The following is a 21,023-nucleotide window of genomic DNA, read 5'->3' as shown; positions in this document are numbered from 1 at the left end:
GTCTGGGGCAGTGATGCTCTGTGTTCTTGGTGCTTAGAGGGGCAACAGCAGGAGGGCTTCTGGAGTTATGGCCCCACTAGTGGACCTCCTGAGGGCACCTGGGTTCTGGCCACTGAGTGACACAGAGTGTTGGACTGGATGGCCCATTGGCCTGATCCAACATGGCTTCTCTTATGTCCTTATGTCTGGGGCAGTGATGCTCTGTATTCCTGGTGCTTAGGGGGGCAACAGCGGGAGGGCTTCTGGAGTTCTGGCCCCACTGGTGGACCTCCTGATGGCACCTGGTCTTTTTGGCCACTGAGTGACACAGAGTGTTGGACTGGATGGCCCATTGGCCTGATCCAACATGGCTTCTCGTATGTTCGTAAAGCAAATCACAATTTGTCATATCTGGATGCCACGAAGGTCTCCAATTTATGAGGGATTAGGAAGCCCTTAATATCAAAGCCATGAAGAAGGCAAGAAGAGAAGGAGTATGCAGCCACTAGGCTTTCCAAGGCTTGGCCCTATAATGACAAACCACAGCGCGTTATTCAGCTTGTGCATAGCTGTGATGACCAATCATGGAGCAAGGTAGCGGCAGAATTAACTGATGTTTTAAAGGAAAGGAGAGAGCTGCTATTTGCATACCGATATCCTGCTCTGCTACAGCATCTTCTCTGCCAACGTGTGTTCGACCTTCCTATGGTAGGGGGAAAAAATGAGAGAGTTATTTATTCTAGTACGAAGATCAAATTACACCACATTGATACCATTTGTGGCCACAAATCAGTTTATTTTGAGTTTATTCAGTCATAAGAACATAAGATAAGCCAATGTTGGATCAGGCCAGTGGCCCATCCAGTCTAACACTCTGTGTCACACAGCAGCCAAAACCCAGGGGCCATCAGGAGGTCCACCAGCAGGGCCAGAACTCCAGAAGCCTCCCCCCACTCTTGCCCCCCCAGCACCAAGAATCACAGTATCCCTGCCCCAGACATAAGAACATGAGAGAAGCCATGTTGGATCAGGCCAATGGCCCATCCAGTCCTGCACTCTATGTCACACAGTGGCTAAAACCCAGGGGCCATCAGGAGGTCCACCAGCAGGGCCAGAACTCCAGAGGTCCTCCCACTGTTGCCCCCCAAACACCAGGAATATACCGCATCACTGACCCAGATATAAGAACATAAGAGAAGCCATGTTGGATGGATCAGGACAGTGGTCCATCCAGACTAACACTCTGTGTCACACAGTGGCCAAAACCTAGGTGCCATCAGGAGGTACACCAGTGGGGCCAGAACACCAGAAGCCCTCCCACTGTTGCCCCCCTACAAGGACCAAGAATACAGTCTGAGGATACGGAGAGGATCCTTGGGTGTTTGGGGGGCAAAGGCTGTATTGTCTGGGGCCTACTCTCTGTCTATATGACCCCTTACTCGTCCTGGATGCTTAAATCTGCTGGGGAGCGGGCTTGCTGACTGAGTCCCAAGAGACAGTTAATGGCCTCTCTGAGGGCAGTAGGTGGTTGCTATGGCACTGAAAGATGTGGTGGTCCATCCACTCCTGAAGAAATCAACCTTGTATCTAAGAGAGTTGAATAACTGACAACCAGACTCAAATATTCTATTCTCGAGTAAGAGGACTGAACGGGTCACGGCTGAACAATTTCGGGGTTTCCTGGATGAAGGGAACTACCTGGGTCTTTTTCCAGTCTGGCTTCAGGCCTACATATGGGACTGAAACAGCCTTGGTTGATGACTTGTGCCTGACAACACCTTCCCTGATGCCTGCGAAGTCCAATGTCAAGTGGGGCTTTTGCCCAGCCTGATTGGTCATTTAAGATTTGACTAGCTAGGCTTGCTAGGGTTGCTGCTAGGGTTGCCAAGTTCGGGGGGCCAGGGAAACCCCCACCCAAGAGCTATCCCCCCCAGCAAGGTTGGGGGCGCCGGGGGGGGGGGGACCGCACCCCCAAAGTACGTGACGTGCCCGGCATAGACACGTCACCCAGAGGTGACGCAATCGCGTTGGGCACGTTGCGGGGGGACGCTCTATCATCTGAGGGGAAACTCTATGGTTTCCCCTCGAATGATTGTGGCCCCGCCGCGACGTGCCTGACGTGATTGTGTCACTTCCGGGTGACGTGATTCTGGTGTGCATGCAAAGCGCGCACGCCAGGAGACTCCCAGGGACGTCCGGGACTCCCCCCGCTATTACAAAGGTAGAACTTGGCAACCCTAAATACTGCCTTGGTAGCAGCTGCCACCACAGCACGGGAGCCTTCACTGGGTGACTGAAGGTAAGTGGCGGCAGCCATTTTGTGGTCTCTTGCAGCAGCCATTTTGTGGCTACATCCACCATGCTCTGCCAGAATTCCAAAGGCTACCGTGGGCTCAGAAAAGTTGGGGACCCCTGAAATAGACTATGACTCAAAGGTCTTTATTGAAGAAACTTTGCACAAGTTTACTCTTACCCCACTTAAGTTCTCTGCGAGCCAGGCCAAAAGCAGCTTGCTAGTGTCCAGCCAACATCAAATCACGGCCATAGCAAAATGAACGAAAACCCAATACACTCAGCAGGACTCTCGTTCATCTACCATTAGCCGTCAGGACAGATCTAACCGGTAGCTGACACTTTAATACAAAACAAACTAGAGCATCTAACGGTCGATGCCAAATGATCGCCCAAGAAGTAATGGATGCTTAAGCTTAATTCGGACAGCAAAATTAACACTGCAATTAAAGCTGTCCATTTGGGAAAGGGAATGCGGATAAGTATTGAATTACCTTCAAGTGATACAAGATGATGCCCGTGCTCAGAAGATCGTCGTCGATGCCTATTAGGTGAGGAAGCTCGGAATCTAACACGACACCTATTCCTTCTTTCCTCAGAGCCAAGGTTTGTTCCTGTAAAAAAACAAAATCCGTTCAAAGATCACTTGCGGGGTTCATTTTCTCTCTCGGAGTGAGAAAGGCCTTGTTTACCCTTTGGGGTACAGCATGGCACAGAAGTACTCGGACTAAGTAGCCTCTCAGGCAGATCGGGAATTCTGAATGGACGAAAATTCCTACAGAACTCTTCTAACACACACAGCATCAGAAGGTGCGTCAAATTTGTAGAAGGTGTATGTATGTTGAAACCCAACAGATATTGTCTAGAAGAGAGGTAAGGCAACGGAACTTTCAGGGAATGCCCGTTATCTAGTGTGGCAACGTCTTATTCTGAATGCCAAACCAATAGAGTTCCTAAAAATCTTCTGGAAAACACTTGGTTTAGTCACTCCATCCCCCCCAAGAAAAACAAAGAAAGCTTGAATTTCCTAGTATCGACTATTCTCTATCCAGATACAATTTCGCCTTAAGCGTATGCCAACACTATTTTTGAGAACATTCTAAATTTGGAAACAAAAATTAGTTCCTGTGATTAGGGTTGCCAAGTCCATCTTCCACCCCCAGCGGGGGACTTTGGGGGCATTCCTGGCGTTCCTGGAGGGGGCGGGGCATCCCTGACGTGATGACATCACGTTGGGGCCGTCCGCCACCCCCCCCCACACCCACCCGTGCGTCGGATCTCCAGAAACAGCAGTTCCCTGCCCTTAAAGGAGCCGGTGTTATCCTTTTAAATGCAGGAGCTGGCGTTTCCCCTTTAAGAGCAGCCGCGTTTCCCTTTTAAGAGCACGAAGCTGGCACTCCGGGCTTGGGAGGAAACACGGGTTCCACACACTTAAAGGGAGAGAGAGGGGTGAAGGTGGGTGTTGGGGGTGGGGCTTCCCCCGCAGGCCATCTGGCCGGCGGGCAGGTAGAACCCCCCCAAAAAACCGGGGGACCCCTGGCAAATCGGGGGGGTTGGCAACCCTACCTGTGATTGATGAAAGACTAAGATTCCTTTCACAGAAAGGGAGGGGTCAGGTCTGACCATCTTGTGCAGTGTTCCCTCTAGGCTGAGTGAGTGTGAGCCAGCTCACAGTTTTTTTAGCCTCCGGCTCACACATTTTTGTCTTAGCTCAGGAAGGATGGCTCCAGAGCAAACTAATTTATGCAGTAGCCAAATCAGTTGCTCACAACTGTAATGACAGTAGCTCACAAAGTAGAATTTTTGCTCACAAAGTAGAATTTTTGCTCACAAGACTCCACAGCTTAGAGGGATCATTGATGTTGTGTGTGTAAAGTGCCAAGTCAAGTCACAGCTGACTTATGGAGACCCCTGGCAAGGGGCTTTCAGGGCAAGTGCGAAGCAGAGGTGGTTTGCCATCGCCTTCCTCTGCAGAGCCTTGCTTGGTGGTCTCCCATCCAAGTACCGATTTAATGGCGACCCATAGCAAGGGGCTTTCAAGGCAAGTGAGAAGCAGAGGTGGTTTGCCAACTGCCTTCCTCTGCAGAGCCTTCCTTGGTGGTCTCCAATCCAAAAATCAACCCTGCTTAGCTTCCAACTTATGGCAACCTCAGCAAGGGGCTTTCAAAGCAAGTGAGAAGCAGAGGTGGTTGGCCATGGCCTTCCTCTGCAGAGCCTTCCTTGGTGGTCTCCAATCCAAAAATCAACCCTGCTTAGCTTCCAACTTATGGCAACCTCAGCAAGGGGCTTTCAAAGCAAGTGAGAAGCAGAGGTGGTTGGCCATGGCCTTCCTCTGCAGAGCCTTCCTTGGTGGTCTCCCTTCCAAGCACTGACCCTACTTAGCTTCTGAGATCTGGAGAGAATGGGCTATACCACTCTGCCTTCCCTCTCCCGACCATGTCATCCTTGTAGGGGAAAAACTACTCTAAGAACACACAGATGTAGGTACGCACCACTGACCACATGAATCTGCCATATGCTGAATCAGACCACTGGCCCCATCCATGCCAATATGATCTACTCAGACTGGTCATGGTTCTCCAGGTTGTTAGGTTGAGTCTTTCACATCACCAACCACCTGATCCTTTTAATTGGAGATGCCATGCCAGGGATTGAACCTGGGACCTTCTCCATGCCAGGCAGATGCTTTGCCACTGAACCACAGATCCTCCCCACGGATGTGATACCCTTCAGGCCAGGGGTGTAAAACATGCGGCCCAGGGGCCGGATCAGGCCCTCAGAGGGCTTCTATCAGGCCCGCAAGGGACTGGCTGTCTCCTGCTTCTTCCTCCAGTTCTGCTGCTGCTGCTGCTGCTGTGTCACAGCCTGCTTTCCCAGACTCTCTCAATCGCTCAGAAGAGATAGATAGGCAAGCTTCTGCTCCCTGCCCTGGGGCTGAGGCTCCTCCCCTTCCCAGACTGCTACAACACAGACATTTTGATGCCATAATTCAGGGCAAGGCGTGTCAGTTATCAGAGACGGTTAAATAAACAAAATATTGCAAGAACGCTACTGTTTCGAGCACGTTTTTATACGACCCGGAAAATCTACAGCAACTAATTTAAAAAAACCCGTTTGTGTTTGTGTCCTTTATCAAGTATACTAGAAATAAGGCCCGTTGTGGAAATAAATACAATGAGATCTAGAAAGAGGCTCTGGGAGAGTGCTCTGGCTTTGGGCAAACAGTGTCAGTCTGCTTTTAAAACATGAACCTGGGTCCTGCACACCACCAGAATACAGCAGTCAATTATATATAAGGAGAGATGTCTCCGCTCCCTGGCATTACATTTTATGACACACGTGGCCCGGCCCGACAAAGTCCAATTCATGTCAGATCCAGCCCTCCATAACAAATGAGTTCGACACCCCTGCTTCAGGCCATAGTAATGTCCAATGAGACAGCGCCCTATCAAATTCAGCTGGAAATGCAACAGAAGCGCCAAAATAGTAATGACTGAAGAAAGTTTGCATGCAACATTAATCAAATGTACCTGCACAAATGTTTTTTCTACGTACGTTACAATGTGGAAAGGCATTCCAGGAACATAAGCACTGAAAAGCACATGGGGGGGAAATGGCTGTACATTACAGTTTATCCCATCAGCACTTTAAATTTATTGTTCCCCATAAAAATAAATCTGGCATTAAATAAAAAGTGCACTTAAGCTCATTTGCTCTGACGAAAACTGAAATACTATAGATATTGTCAGGTCAATATCATAAATCGCTACCATTTTAAACAGGATTTGACCAATACATCTTACTGGTGTAGATATACGTTGGAATTCTGGATTGTTTAAAAGGGATGATTTACTATAATCTTTCTTAAATGTTTAAGAGATTATTTGCCATGTTGCTTTTAAAAGATGCCATTTGACAATTACGGGAAATAAAAATTAAAATGATATTCAAAGACAGTTTTATCTAAGGCACATAAAAATCTGAGCGAGGGAGAAAATCAACCATAAGATGCCCTGATTCATGTGCCTCGTGTTCCTGAGAAAGACACCGGCCATATTTGGGGATGAAATTAGGAAATTAACTATTAAACGCAATTAAAATTAATGATGCTCTAGTCGTAATCATCACCTGCCTGATTAGCTCCAGGGCAAATATATTAAAAAAACAAAACAAAAAGCTGATGCTTTCCTAGCAATATATAACCCTACAGGGCTCTTTTTGTAGCAGGAACTCCTTTGCATATTAGGTGACACACCACCAGGGGTCATTTCCTGCAGGAGTGCACAGGAGTGGAGCTCCGGCAGTAAAGAGCTCAGGGGGCGGGCACATGCAACAAGCCCCACCCCCTGCTCCCAGCAGCCCTCAGTCAGAGCAAGAAGAAGCCAGGTAAGTTGCAGAGACCCCCCCGCCCCCCGGTCCAAAACAGTCCAGTGGCACCTTTAAGACCAAGTTTTATTCATGTACAAGCTCTCCCTCCTCTGCGAGGACAGATCTTCACGTTCCCCCCGCCCCCAAACAGCTAGCAATCCAAAACAGTCCAGTGGAGGCTAAGCGGTGGGCTTTGCCTTCTGACACACTTCTGGTGATGCCAGGGGGTGTGGCATATGCAAATGAGTTATGCTAATGAGCTATGCTAATGAGCTCCTGCACCTCTTTTTCTACGAAATGACCCCTGCGACACCCCTAATGTAGCCAATCCTCCAAGAGCTTACAGAGCTCTTCTCACAGGGGCTACTGGAAGCTCTTGGAGGATTGGCTACATTAGGGGTGTGTCGCCTAATATGCAAAGGAGTTCCTGCTACAAAAAGAGCCCTGCCTAAGAGTATTAAAATGTAAGGAGGAAAGTGCCCATTTTTTTCTGGGTTTCATCAACTGTACACAAGTTGCCATTTTGGAGGGGACGAAGATCAAACAAAAAGAAGACCATTCCTGAAGTCCATTTTCATGCCATAGGTTCTCGGCACCAGTCCCCCGCCCCAACACGAGTGGGGGAGCAACCGTGTTGTACGTTGGAATGTCCACTTCCTCCCGATATTTAAAAAAAGGTGATCTACTCCGCTATCTCTATCCGTTTACCCTTCTTGGTAGAGCGCCTGCCAAGAGAGGGGGGTGGGAACATGCCTCTTGCTCATCACCCGTGTTCCCTCTAAGCTGAGTTAGTGTGAGCTAGCTCACAGTTTTTTTAGCCTCTGGCTCACACATTTTTGTCTGAGCTCAAGAAGGAGGGCTCCAGAAGAGCAAACTAATTGATGCAGTAGCCAAATTGCTCGCTCACGACTTTAATGCCAGGAGCTCACCAAAGTAGAACTTTTGCTCACAAAGCTCCACAGCGTAGAGGGAGAATTGCTCATCACCTCCTTTAAGAATAAACTAGTAAAGGTAAAGGTTTCCCTTGCTCGAAAGCCAGTCGAATCCGACTCTAGGGGTGCGGTGCTCAACGCCGTTTCCAAGCCGAGGAGCCAGTGCAAATATTATTATGCAAAATGTCCCCCCTCCTACATTTTGGTACGCCGCGCAGTCCTCTTTCTTCGACTTCAGCCCCGGGACTCCATAGTCCTCCAGAAGAGATTTCTAAGGCAAGCAGGAACTTTGTTTTGTTGTTCTTGCCGCCATCAGGTCACAGCTGACTTAGGGTGACCCCGTAGGGTTTTCAAGGCAAGAGACGCAGAGAGGTGGTGTGGGGAAGGGAAAGGAAAGGAGTTTGTAAGCTGCTCTGAGACTCCGAGTGAAGGGCGGTGTATATATCCAATCTCCTCCTCCTCCTCTTCATCTTCTTCTTCTCTACATTGCATGACTAGGAGATGGATGTGCAAACTTAAGAACATAAGGACATAAGAGATGCCAATGTTGGATCAGGCCAAAGGCCCATCCAGTCCAACACTCTGTATCACACAGTGGCCAGAAATACCAGGTGCCATCAGGAGGTCCACCAGTGGGGCCAGGACATTAGAAGCCATCCCACTGTTGACCCCCCTCCCAAGCACCAAGATGACAGAGCATCACTTGCCCCAGAGTCCCTATCTATACCTTGTGGCTAATAGGTCAAGGCAAGAGATGCAGAGAGGTGGCTTGCCACCGCCTGCCTCTGCACGCCTGGGCAGGGTGGAATTTGGGGAGGGTGTGATACCTGGAGCTCCTTGGTGGTCTCCCATCCAAGTACTAATCAGGGCTGACCCTGCTTTGCTTCTAAGATGTGGTGAGACTGGGCTGACAGAGCCCATCAAGGTCAGGATGGCCCCAAGTTACCCAGGCAGTGCTTTTTTAAAAAAAAAACCAGGGCAAGTAGGCTAGTGACCCTCCCTGGCAACAGAAGTTCTTTGTGACATCACAGGACCCGCCCACAGCACAAAAGAGACCCGGCAGGCAAGGAGATCAGGAGGGGGAAAGGACAGGCAGGCTATAAGGAGGGCAGGGTGAGGATAAGTCCTTACTCTCTTTTAATTTATGGTGACCCTGTAGGGTTCTCACAGCAAAAGACCTTCAGAGGTGCTTTTGACATTGCCTGCTTCTGCATAGCAACCCTGGACTTCCTCGGTGGTCTCCCATCCAAGAACTAACCAGGGCCGACCCTGCTTAGCTTCTGAGATCTGACAAGATTGGGCTCGCCTGGGCTGTCCAGGTCAGGGCAGGAATAAGTTAGATCACGGATGTCGAACTCATTCGCTATGAGGGCCGGATCTGACATACATGAGACCATGTTGGGCCGGGCCACGTGTGTGTCATAAAATGTAACGCCAGGTAGCGGAGATATAAACTTTATAAAGGACACAAACACAAAGATGAGGTTTTTTACTTAAAATAAAAACATGCTTAAAAAATTAGCTGTGTAAGCTGCAAACCTGCTTTTGATTTATTGACATTCACCACAGAAATCTCACGCTCAGAATTCTGAGTCTAGGGCCCAGGTTAAAACATGAAATGGCCGAGTGATTAAGAGAGTCTGGCGAAGCAAGCTATGATGCAGCAGCAGCAGAACTGGAAGCAGGAGACGGCTGGTTTCACTGCGGGCCTGATGGAAGCCCCCCGGGTGCCTAATCTGGCCCCCGGGCCGCATGTTTGACATCCCTGATTAGATCACTGCAAATCATAGACCTGCATGCAACGCCTGTACTGTACAGCGCGCAAAGTTATCCTTTGCCAGAAATTTCTCATACTAGAATGAGATTCCTCCAAGGAGGAAATAAGTTTCTCTCTGACTACTAGCACTTACCGAGGAAAGTCCACCCCCCACCCCCCATTTTGCTCTAGGGCAGTGTTACGAATCTAAACAACCCTCGCCTTTTGGGAATGTGATTACGAAAAACCTGCCCTCGATCGATCCAAGTCCACGCTTCTCATTTCTCCATCAAAAGGGTGCTCGTTTTTATTTGCTTTTAACATTTCTAGCCCTTCCAACACGAACTGAGCTTGGAAGGCAGCTCCGAAAATACATTAATAAAACATGACCATTAGTATCGGTGCCGTTTTTAAAAACCGCAGGGGGGTTTAAAGACCCCTTAAAATGCAGCAAAGACGAGATATTCGTCCTGAGTACGCCAGCAGATCGTAACGCAGCAATAAGAAGGTTCGTGACAACCTCAGACCACAAAAATCTCCGACTCTTCAAACACCTTCTCAGAAGGCAAAACTGGAAGACCTGCACATTGTGAGCAATACTGCATAGGCTGTTTTTTATTTGTTTTCCACTACTCTTTAAATGGAGCTGCGGCGGCTTAAGTGGTTAAGACGCTGAACTGCAGGTTGTGGAAGGTCAGTAGTTCAGCAGTTCAAGACCCGGGTGCCGCATGATGGAGTGAGCTCCCATCTCTAGTTCCAGCTCCTGCCAACCTAGCAGTTCGAAAGCAAGAAATTGCAAGTAGATAAATAGGTACCACTTTGGTGGGAAGGGTGACAGCGTTCCGTGCGCCTTGGTGTTTAGTCATGCCGGCCACATGACCACGGAAACGTCTCCGGACACGGAAACGTCTCTCTTCGGCTTTGAAACGGAGATGAGCACTACATCCCTAGAGTCGGATTCGACTGGCTTTCGAGCAAGGGAACCTTTACCTTTACCTTACTCTTTAAATAGCTGAGGTGAATTTCTGTGAAAAACCGGGAGCTAGCTCACATGAACTCAGCTTAGAGGGAACACTGGTCATGTGCTCTTTCAGCCAAGAAGCAAATGGAGAAACCCATAGTAAAAAAAAATAATGGCTTTGCACATTGTGCAGGTTATCACCCTACATGATGACTGGTTAGACTACTCGATGCATGCCACAGTTGTGTTTTCCAACCACAGTTGTAACTACAATAAAGGCTTAGAATTTTCTTCTTGAGCACTGAAGACGAAGAAAAAGAAGAGGAGGAGGAGATTGGGTTTATTCCCCGCCCTTCACTACGCAAAGGAGTCTCAGAGCGGCTTACAAACTCCTTTCCCTTCCCCTCCCCACAACAGATACCGTATGAGGTGGGTGGGGCCGAGAGTGCTCTGACAGAAACTGCTCTTTTTCAAGAACAGCTCTTATCAGAACTACAGCTTGCCCAAGGTCATCCAGCCAGGTGCGAGTGGAGGAGTGGGGGAATCAAACCCGGATCTCCCAGATTAGAGTCCACGCACTCAACCACTACACCAAACCGGCTCTCTACTGGACTTGTATCTAGCTATTCTACTGGAGGCCGACACTGCTACCCTTTGAAACTATTGCACGCTCATCACGGACCCTGCATCAGATGGCACTTCCCGCCTGGCACACCTGGATTTTCTGCTGTGTGAACAGTGAAAACGGCCTTGTACGAATGGCCCAGGCTGGCGGGTCTCCTCTCTGTAGAAGTCCCCGTGCTGTTCAGAAAGGCTTTTTATTCAAAGATCGATAGCAAAGGATTTTCATTGGGCTGGCTCTGAAATGTATTAGCTTTTCCAAATCAAATACTGCGGACCTGTCGGAACGCAATTTGATCCCTTAGACCAGTTAAGCGACGGACAAGTCCGGCCGCCTTGCATAAAGGACAAAGGGCACGTCTTTGTTAAATCCACCAACTGGGGAACCCAACAAGCCATGTCTTAAAGAAACTGCGATGGGATATATACTCCAAATTTGTGGTCAAGTGGTTGCCTGTATTAGAAGGAGGAGGAGGAGGAGGAGGAAATTGGATTTATACCCCACCCTTCACTTGGAGTCTCAGAACAGCTTACAATCTCCTTCTAGCAGAATGGCGTTATTTGCCTTAGCAGCAAGGAAAATCAGAATGAGACCCCTACGGGGGTTAGGGCGGTATATCAAATCGAATAAAATAAATAAATAAATTTAACACAAAGTAGTAGTAGTATAGGAGTATACTGATATTTTTCTATTGTACCATTTTATGACCTGATGTATTATGTTATGGCCTATGGCTAAGACAATAAACTTATATTATGAACTAGACTACGTGAAAAGCAGATGTTTCATGAATGAATGCATTGAGACTTATATGCACTGGTCAAAAAGCACAATTCCTTTCAAGGGGTAAAATGACAACACTAGGCATGCCCTCAGAGTGCATAAATGACACTTTTTGTTGTTGTTCAGTCGCACAGTTGAGTCCGACTCTTCGCGACCCCATGGACCATCTCCCGCCAGGCTCTCCTGTCTTCCGCCGTCCTCTGAAGTTGGCTCAATTTCATGTTCGTTGCATCTATGACACTGTTTAACCATCTCATCCTTTGCCGTCCCCGTCTTCTTTGACCTTCAATCTTTCCCAGCATCAGGGTCTTCTCCAGTGAGTGCTCCAGTCTCATTTGGTGGCCAAAGTATTTGAGCTTCAGTTTTATTATCTGGCCTTCCAGGGAACAGTCAGGGTTGATTTCTTTTAGGATTGACGGATTTGACCTTCTTGCAGTCCAAGGGACTCTCAAGAGTCTTCTCCAGCACCATAGTTCAAAAGAATCTATTCTTCGGCGCTCGGCCTTCCTTATAGTCCAACTCTCGCAGCCATATATGACTACTGGGAATACCATTGCTTTGACCATGAGGACTTTTTTTGGCAGGGTGATGTCTCTACTTTTTATCATGCTGTTTAGGTTTTCTAACGTAACATAATAGAGAAGTATTTTTGTATGACGTTCCGTGCATCTTATATGTTCAATATCTTATCACAAGGTTGTATGGCATCGATGCATTCTTGTTTTGTATATATATGTTGTCATAAATGCAATAAATATAATTTGGGGGGAAAGGAAGAAACTGCTAAAGCCAACGAGCTTGGGAGGGAGGGGGGAGGCAGCCACACATTCCCACACCTCCTTCTGTCAAAGTCCCAAGTTCAGCAACAAGCTTGAACCACAAAGGAAGCTCTGATGCTTCCATGCACCGCAAGCGATCTTCGGGAGTTGCCGCTCTCCAAAGATTCCAGCTCCATCTAAATTGCCTTTTGCTGACTTTTATTTCCTGTCGGCTCCACGGCATTATCCAACCTCCCAAAATACCACTCCCCAGATGCGAGCACATGGACACACACTGTGCTGCCTTGGCTGGTTGCCACACTGGAAACACGGTCCGGAATCAAGGTACACCACAGAGCCAAAGGTCGGATAGCCAGGAAGTCAATTCAAGGTTGCAAGTTTCAAGGACAAGAAGCGGCTGCTACACACAGGGTGCGTTCAGACGGGGCATTTGAGCCGGTATACTAGCCGGTTAGAAATAGAATACTTATGCTCAATCACACTCACAACATCTGCCTCCCATCCCTAACTGTTGCCAACTGTCGCAAACTCCCCTCAAACCGGTGTAGTTTGCTACTAGGTCCCCAAGTGGTTTTTTCCTGAGTGCTCCATTTCTAGCCTCATTTTCCCCGTCTGATCACTCTCCGCTGGTGTAGAGCCACTTCCATTTGGAAGCCCGAGGCTTCTGGTTTTCATCCTCCATTTTTTTTAATCGTAGGCGATGTGTGCTTGGGCGAAGCTTCGCCCCGGCGTCAGTAAAAGCAAACTTTAAACGGTGCCCAGTTTCAGCCCTCACATGAGTCCGGGACCTCACCGAGGCCAGTTTCGATGTCAAAGTTTAAAGGGAAGTCTTCGCTTCAGGGCATGCTTTTCGGGCTATGGCGTTATGCGCATGCGTGAAGATCTCAATTATATGAAAGATTGCCTATGCTCATGCGCAAACTGTGTAGAAATTAAAAAATCCACCGACGTGCGCTGCTGAGCACCTGAAGTGTGGACGCCGGGGAGCGATGTGCTGCACAGTGAGAGGTGAGCGTGACCGCGCTTCCCCGGGATCAAATTGGTCCGGTTGGAACTGGAGCGGTTGATAACGGCTGAAACGGCGCGTCTGAACACACCCACACAGAAGCAGGTCTGAGTGTGCAGAGTTGCTGCCGTGCTCAAGCAGGTGCAAGGAGTGCTTTTGAGCAGGTCCTCCCTTCCCTGGGAGTCGAGTCTGCAAAGGCTTACAGCTCCTCCTGTTGCCTTTGCAGGAGCTGCAGTCTGGCACTCCTTCTTTACTCCTGCATAGTCAGCCTCTGGCATGCCCTACGTCTGGGGCACTCAGGGGAACTAGGCGGGGAGTCTGGCCTCGGGGTGTCTGCAAATGGGGGTCCTGGGCCAGGTACAGGCTCTCCTGCTGCTGGGGACTCTTCCTCCACAGGTGCTGTTGGGGGTTCTTCTTCTGGGCTGACTCCAGAGGAGACTGGGTTGCTCCCGGCCTTTTCCTCATCTGAGGAGTAGTCAGCCTCAGCAGAGCCAGTACCCGCGACACACATCCAAGCACCTGCCTCTGCCGTGTGGAAACCCAGTCACAGGAAAGCCTTTGAACTCTACTCGGGTTGTCTTCCTCAGTCGTTCCCGCAATCGTGCTCTGTACTCATTTGGTCTTTCCTAGTAGCACAAGAGCTCTGATAATCAGACGGTGACCATTTAGCGGATTTAAACTTTTACACCCTGGTTTTTCCAAATGTGTGGGGGTGGACGCAAATGTCAGGCACCTGGGGTCCTTTTCTTGCCGTGCCGTGTCAAGTTTGACTTGCGATTTAGTTCTAATGCGTCAGTTTAAGAGTTTGGAGAATCTAATTGTCCTAATAGAACATCGGAAATGCAGAGTTAAATTTGCATATTTGAAGATGGGCAAAAAAATTATCTGGGCAGAATACATCGCCACCTGACCGCAGCCAATTACTTATGACATTTGAGAGAGCAAGAGAGCCAATTATTTATAGTATGGGTACACAGAATCAAACAGATAGATTTTTAAAGGCCATTTGAGTCTGTCTTTGCAAAAACATTTGATCTTTTTACTTGGAGAGCAACGTTGAGTTCATCTTTATTTTTTTTTGCTGCGTTTGACCTTTTGATGGTCATCCTAATTTTTGTATTAAATCTCCGGTAACCCACAACAAACTTAATGTCACTGAACTATGGTGCTGAGAAAATGAGCAAATTTATTTCTAGAAGAAAATGTTAGGTGCTAATGGTTTCATCGGCTACCAGAAAATGTGCTGCAAGTTCTGATCTCTCCGCCATAATAATATAAAAATGTGTTAAGTTTGTTATAATACTTTTTTTTAATTTTGGAACTCTAAAACTGCTCTTTGTGTTCCTGTCGCCTTTCATTGAGCCGAAATGGTGGTGGTTCGATATGCATCGGAAAAGGGAGAAGTCGAAGAACGTAGAGGTACATTTTTCTTAAAAAATAAATGCAGAGAAACGGCTTAATTTAATGCTATTTGGTCTCTCTCTCTCTCACACACACAAAATTATTTTTTAAAAATGTAAAGATCTGGGCCCAGTTTGGTGTAGTGGTTAAGTGCGCGGACTCTAATCTGGGAGAACCAGGTTTGATTCCCCACTCCTCCACTTGCACCTGCTGGATGACCTTGGGCAAGCCATAGTTCTGGCACAGCTGTCCTTGAAAAAGAGCAGTTTCTGTCAGAGCTCTCTCAGCCCTGCCTACCTCACAGGGTGTCTGTTGTGGGGAGGGAAAGGGAAAGGAGATTGTAAACTGCTCTGAGACTCCCTTGGGTAGTGAAGGGCAGGGTATAAATCCAATCTCCTCCCCCTCCCCCTGGATAGCCCAGACTATACTGATCTTATAAGAGCTCAGAAGCTAAGCAGGGTCAGCCCTGTTTAGTTCTTGGATGGAAGACCACCAAGGTAGTCCAGGGTTGCTATGCAGAGGCAGGCAATGGCAAACCACCTGTTTCACTCTTGCAGTGACCTGGGTGGCCCATGCTAGTTTGATCTCATCAGATCTCAGAAGCTAAGCAGGGTTGGCCCTGGTTAGTACTTGGATGGGAGACCACCAAGAAAGGCTAGTGTTACTATGTGGAGGCAGGTAACGGCAGACCATCTCTGGATGTTTCTTGCCTTGAAAACCCTACAGAGTCACGCTCTAGTAATGTTGCAAACATTACCTATGTCGTTCTGGCATGGAACGTATGGAACCCTGTGACTTATTATCCACTTAACTCATTAATAAAGTCATCTAATATTTTAATTAACAGAAAACTGGGAATGATCGACGTCATGCTAAAGTAGTCTGCTAAAAACAGTTGTTATTTAATAGGCTCAGCCAGTTTCTCTTTACGATCCGTTATCTTTTATTTATCCACATAACCAGCAAGCCATAAAAGCAAGCACGCTAAATTATTAGTAACTGAGATTTTACAGCACAATATAAAACACTTTGCCCCAACATGGTCTACTATTGTGAAGCAGGGCTCTTTTTGTAGCAGGAACTCCTTTGCATATTAGGCTCGACGTCATGCTAAAGTAGTCTGCTAAAAACAGTTGTTATTTAATAGGCTCAGCCAGTTTCTCTTTACGATCCGTTATCTTTTATTTATCCACATAACCAGCAAGCCATAAAAGCAAGCACGCTAAATTATTAGTAACTGAGATTTTACAGCACAAAATAAAACACTTTGCCCCAACATGGCCTACTATCACCTAAATCATTCAAATTAACAAAACAATCTAACCTCGTTTAGCTGGTTTAGTCGAACTAAACTAATTCTGTAGGAGCCCTGCAAGGGGGCGGGACAAAGCTAATTGCATTTTCTGTTTTCTAAACCAAAAGCAGCAGATTTCTATAAGAAAACTGTTTGCATGTCGACTGTTCCTTTGATTTTGCATTCCTGCACTGTTTCTAGATGAAGGCCTCAGATATTTTATCAAATGGATTTCTGCTACTCAATATGATATTGTGTGGGGCTTTTAAAATTGCGATAGATATAGATAGATAGATAGATAGATAGATAGATAGATAGATAGATAGATAGATAGACAGACAGACAGACAGACAGACAGACAGACAGACAGACGAGAGATGATAGAAGATAAAAGACCAATGACAGATAAAAGATAGATAAATGATGGATGGAAGATGGAAGATAGATGATAGAAAATGAAAGAGGATAGAAGATAAAAGAGGATAGAAGATAAAAGATGATAGATAGGTAGGTAGGTAGATAGATAGATAGATGATAGATGATAGATAGATGATAGATGATAGATAGATGAGAGAGAGGGGGGGGGCTCTTTTGTAGCAGGAACTACTTTGCATATTAAGCGACACACCCCTAATGTAGCCAGTCCTCCAAGAGCTTGCAGAGCTCTTCGTACAGGGGCTACTGTCAGCTCTTGGAGGATTGCCTACATTAGGGGTTGTCACCTAATATGCAAAGGAATTCCTGCTACAAAAAGAGCCCTGGTAGGTAGGTAGACAGACAGACAGACAGACAGACAGATGGATGGATGGATGGGTAGGTGGGTGGTACATGAGCGCTGTCTAACAAAGAAGCTCATTTGTTGGTTACACAAGAGAGGGCCTTTTTGGTGGCAGCCCCATGATTATGGAACAACCTCCTCAGAAAGGTACGCTTGGCCCCCTCACTTTCAACCTTTAGTATGCATTAGCATTTTATTAGGACTGTATCTGATTAAGTTACTAGCAGTACAAATGGTGATTTAAAATTTTGGTTTTCATGTATTTTATGCATTTTATTTTATGTACTTTATCTATATTGTAAGCAGGGGCCAGGACACTAGAAGCCCTCCCACTGTTGCCCCCAAGCACCAAGAATACAGAGCATCACAGCCCCAGACAGAGTGTTCCAGCTATACCTTGCAGCTAACAACCACTGATGGACCTCTGCTCCATATGTTTATCCAATCTCCCCTTGAAACTGTCTATACTTGTAGCTGCCACCACTTTCTGTGGCAGCGAATTCTATGTGTTAATTACACTTCATATTCAAAACCTTATGTCAGGCCACTCAAGACACAATAATTTTTTTTAAAAAAAAACAACAACAGAAAAAATTCCAGAGCATTTTGATTGGCAAGACAATTACTGCCAAAGTCTGTCATGAGCAAGTTATTTTGACAGACTTGATATTTTCACTGAAGTGGCAAGATACCCATTAATTAGAGATAAACTAAATTAGGAGGCCTTGCCATCACAGTGTTAAAGCGTCTGAACTGCATTATTATTTTATTCGGGCCAATCAATTAACAACCTAATTGGCAACTTCCATGCAGTTAGACACTATGGACCAGATCCAAAGCACAGCCAGTGGAGCGAAACTGGCGCACTGGCACATCTGATGTCTCTGCCTCCTCCTTCGTAATACAGTCCCTCGAAATTTTGTTCCTGGAGAAAATTATGGGATTAGGGTTGCCAGTGCTGTGTTGGAAAATTCCTGGCGATTCGGGGTTAAGGCAGGGCCGGATTAAGGACAACCGATGCCCTAAGCACAGCCTGACAATTGGTACCCCTCGGCACTAAAACGTACCTTGTTTATTTGAAAAATCAATAAAACAAATAATAAAACAGAGAGCCTAAGGGTCCGTGACACTAATCTTCTGATGAGTTAGATGCTAGGCAGACCCAGCCAGCTAGGTTTACATTCGACAGAAGCAAAACTCTCGCACCATGAGACGAAAGCAAATGTGATCTCTGACGAGACCTTCAAACTGAACTTCATGGCAGAGCAAAACCTGCTTCCCTCTAGGACGAGCTACCACACATGGCTCCACTTCTGATTTTCCCGTGACCTCCACCATGCCACTGAGACTCCTCTTGTATTTCAGAGCAACAGACTCCCGGAAATACGGTATTTTAGACTTTACTCAACTCATTGGAATTTATGGTTCAAACAGCACTATGGGATAGGTGAACGGAATTGATACCGTCTTATTATGTTATGTTATATGTGATGTAGGTTAATGATTTGCTGGTGACTGACTGACTGGTTTGTAATTTCGGATTCTCAAGACTTCTGCATAATGTTTTGCAGGTACAGTATGTTTTGAAATGTTATACTTGATCTTAATAAACATTTTAAAATTGAAAGAAAAAAAACCCTGAACTTTTAAGTTTTAGCCACTCACCATGCCAAACAAAACATTTTTTTTAACAACGCAGAATGAAGTCGAACAGGGCAGGTAAGGTCAATTACAAAAAATTCGACAAAAGTTGAGTATGGCGGTGAAAGAGGAGGAGAAGGAAGAGACTGGATTTATACCCCACCCTTCACTCAGAGAGGTTTACAATCTCCTTTCCCTTTCCCTCCCCACAGCCTGTGAGGTAGGTGGGGCTGAGAGAGCTCTTTCAAGAACTGCTCTTTCCAGAACAGCTCTGAGAGAACCGTGACTGACCCAAGGTCACACCAGCCGCTGCATGTGGAGGAGTGGGGAATCAAACCCGGTTCTCCCAGATTAGAGTCCCTGCTCCGAACCACTGTTTTGGAGGGTGGACTCCGTGGCATTCTATGGTGCTGAGGCCCCTCCCCCTCATCAAACGCTATCCTCCTTAGGATCTATCCCCCAAATCTCCAGGAATCAGTGAATATTGCCACCCCCTCCTTCGCCAATGCAAGTGGCCTTACCCAAGGGGAACGGTACCCTTGAAGGCAACCCAAGATCCAGAAATCTCTCTGGGGCAAAGAGACGAATATTCGTCTTCCAGTTCGAAAAGCAGTAAATGCCTTTGAGGACAAATCCCTAAAACCTAACACGACATTTAAAAATCGTTTGCTTCTCACCAATGACCCCCCCAAAAAAAATCCTAATTAGATTTCTTTGTTTTTACGTGGATACATTAAATATTAGACTGCTTATTAAAGAAAACTGTGTTCAAAGGAAAGTGCCGGCATACCCTGCTAATAAAAGATGTCCTAGTCGGATTTTCCTCGGCCTCTCGTGTGCTTTAGGTCATAGCATCCTCATCAATCAAGAAAACCCATTAAAAATACCGTGCGGAAAGTGAAAGGGGTGGGGGGGGAAGGCATCCTACCCCGCGAGCTCGTGTTTGTGAACAGCTTACCGTGAAAATACAGGTTTCACAGTGAACAGCCCACACGGCCATCAATGGACGCCCAAAACGAATGTCAATTAAAAAGGCAGATGCACCAGGAGGCCGTATCCAAATGAGCAGCGACCGACACCGCCGGAGTGAAAATGATCCACTATTAATGATGCCGTTCTTTTCTGGCACAGGAGGGGAGAGAGAAAGAGGGAATTATATGCCCATTACGGATCTTATGAAGTCGGTTTACGCCTTCCCATTACATACTGAGTCTCTCCCTCTGCCACAAACGGTTGCCGTTAGCCATATAAATATTGATGTTTGTCAGCGGAGAGAAGGAATTATTAGCGGCGTACTTGGGGACGCGGCTCCAATTAATGTTTCGTTAGTAATTTCCCATTACAAAAGCCCACAAAACCCTTTAACGGACAACAAATGGGTTCTGCGGAAGACAGGGGGCTAATTTTTAGTGACGGGAATTGATCTCTTTTTAAGGATAATCCCCATCTGCAGAGAGTTTCCATTAATTAAAAAAATAAACCCCACCATTTCCACGGCATTGATGTGCCACCACATTGATGTACCACATTGGTGGTACACATTGATGTACCACGGCATTTATTTATTTATTTATTTATTCGACTTGTTATCCCGCCCTAACCCCTAAGGGTCTCTGGGCGGCTTACAGGGAGTGCTAATCACATTACTGAATCTAACCTAGGGCCACAGATATACAGGGGTAGTGACAACCCTACCAGGCACCCTTGTTGCGGCGGATCCTCGGTTGTTGTCCTGTTCTTGTGGCAGTAGTCAGTGGCATTGATTGATCTACCATCACAGGTGGAACAAGGAATTTTTATGAACTGGCTAGGAAGCTGTAAGGCACCTGTCTTGCAAACACATGCTCGGAGTCTTACAGCTTTTAGTACATTGCCAAAGTGTGGCCATCTGTACCGCAAGAGGAATCTCGGTGGTAATATCCTGGAATATACAGAGTCTCTGCTATCCAAGACATAAGAACAGCAACGGATGAAAAATAAAAGACGCGGACATTTGATTTGTTTTCGTGGCATGGAGACGAAAGAAAAGGCAGGTGTGCTCGACTGGTGAGAACGAGATCCGCCAACGTTAAGCCTTCGAGTGAGACGGAAAACCTAGGACGGCAGGTTTTAATTGAATCGCATGTTGACGTTTAGGCAGATGGGGGGGTTTTACAGGCTTTGGCGAATAAAATGCAAGTTGGCGGTGAGACAGGCAAAAAGGGACGGTGAGGAACATGCTGCAGAAAACACGAAGTCTAACAATAAAAATTTGAAGCAGGAATTGAAAACAAATCAGCCAGTATCATGATGTCCCTGTATAAATCGATGGTATGACCTCATCTGGAGTACTGTGTGCAGTTCTGGTCACCACACCTCAAAAAGGATATTTATAGCATTGGGGAAGTGCCGAAAAGGGCAACTCGAATGATACAAGGGTTGGAACACTTTC

At 46.8% G+C, this 21,023-nt stretch overlaps 1 protein-coding gene across 1 annotated transcript in view; it reads right to left on the bottom strand.

Moving 5' to 3' along the window:
* The window catches only part of KIF16B (kinesin family member 16B), a gene marked incomplete at its 5' end in the record, with an annotated part of 222,113 nt that overhangs the window by 148,614 nt on the left and 52,476 nt on the right, over positions 1–21,023 (bottom strand). The window contains 2 exons of the mRNA XM_015419818.1: positions 631–682; positions 2,766–2,885. Of these exons, the coding sequence (XP_015275304.1) occupies positions 631–682; positions 2,766–2,885 (172 nt within the window). The remainder of the gene's footprint in view (positions 1–630; positions 683–2,765; positions 2,886–21,023) is intronic.

The sequence above is a fragment of the Gekko japonicus genome, unplaced genomic scaffold (genome assembly GCF_001447785.1).
Source record: "Gekko japonicus isolate JY-2015 unplaced genomic scaffold, Gekko_japonicus_V1.1 scaffold2574, whole genome shotgun sequence".
Lineage (NCBI taxonomy): Eukaryota > Metazoa > Chordata > Lepidosauria > Squamata > Gekkonidae > Gekko > Gekko japonicus.
The sequence above is the reverse complement of the archived record's forward strand: the minus strand, read 5'-3'. Positions and strand labels throughout refer to the sequence as shown.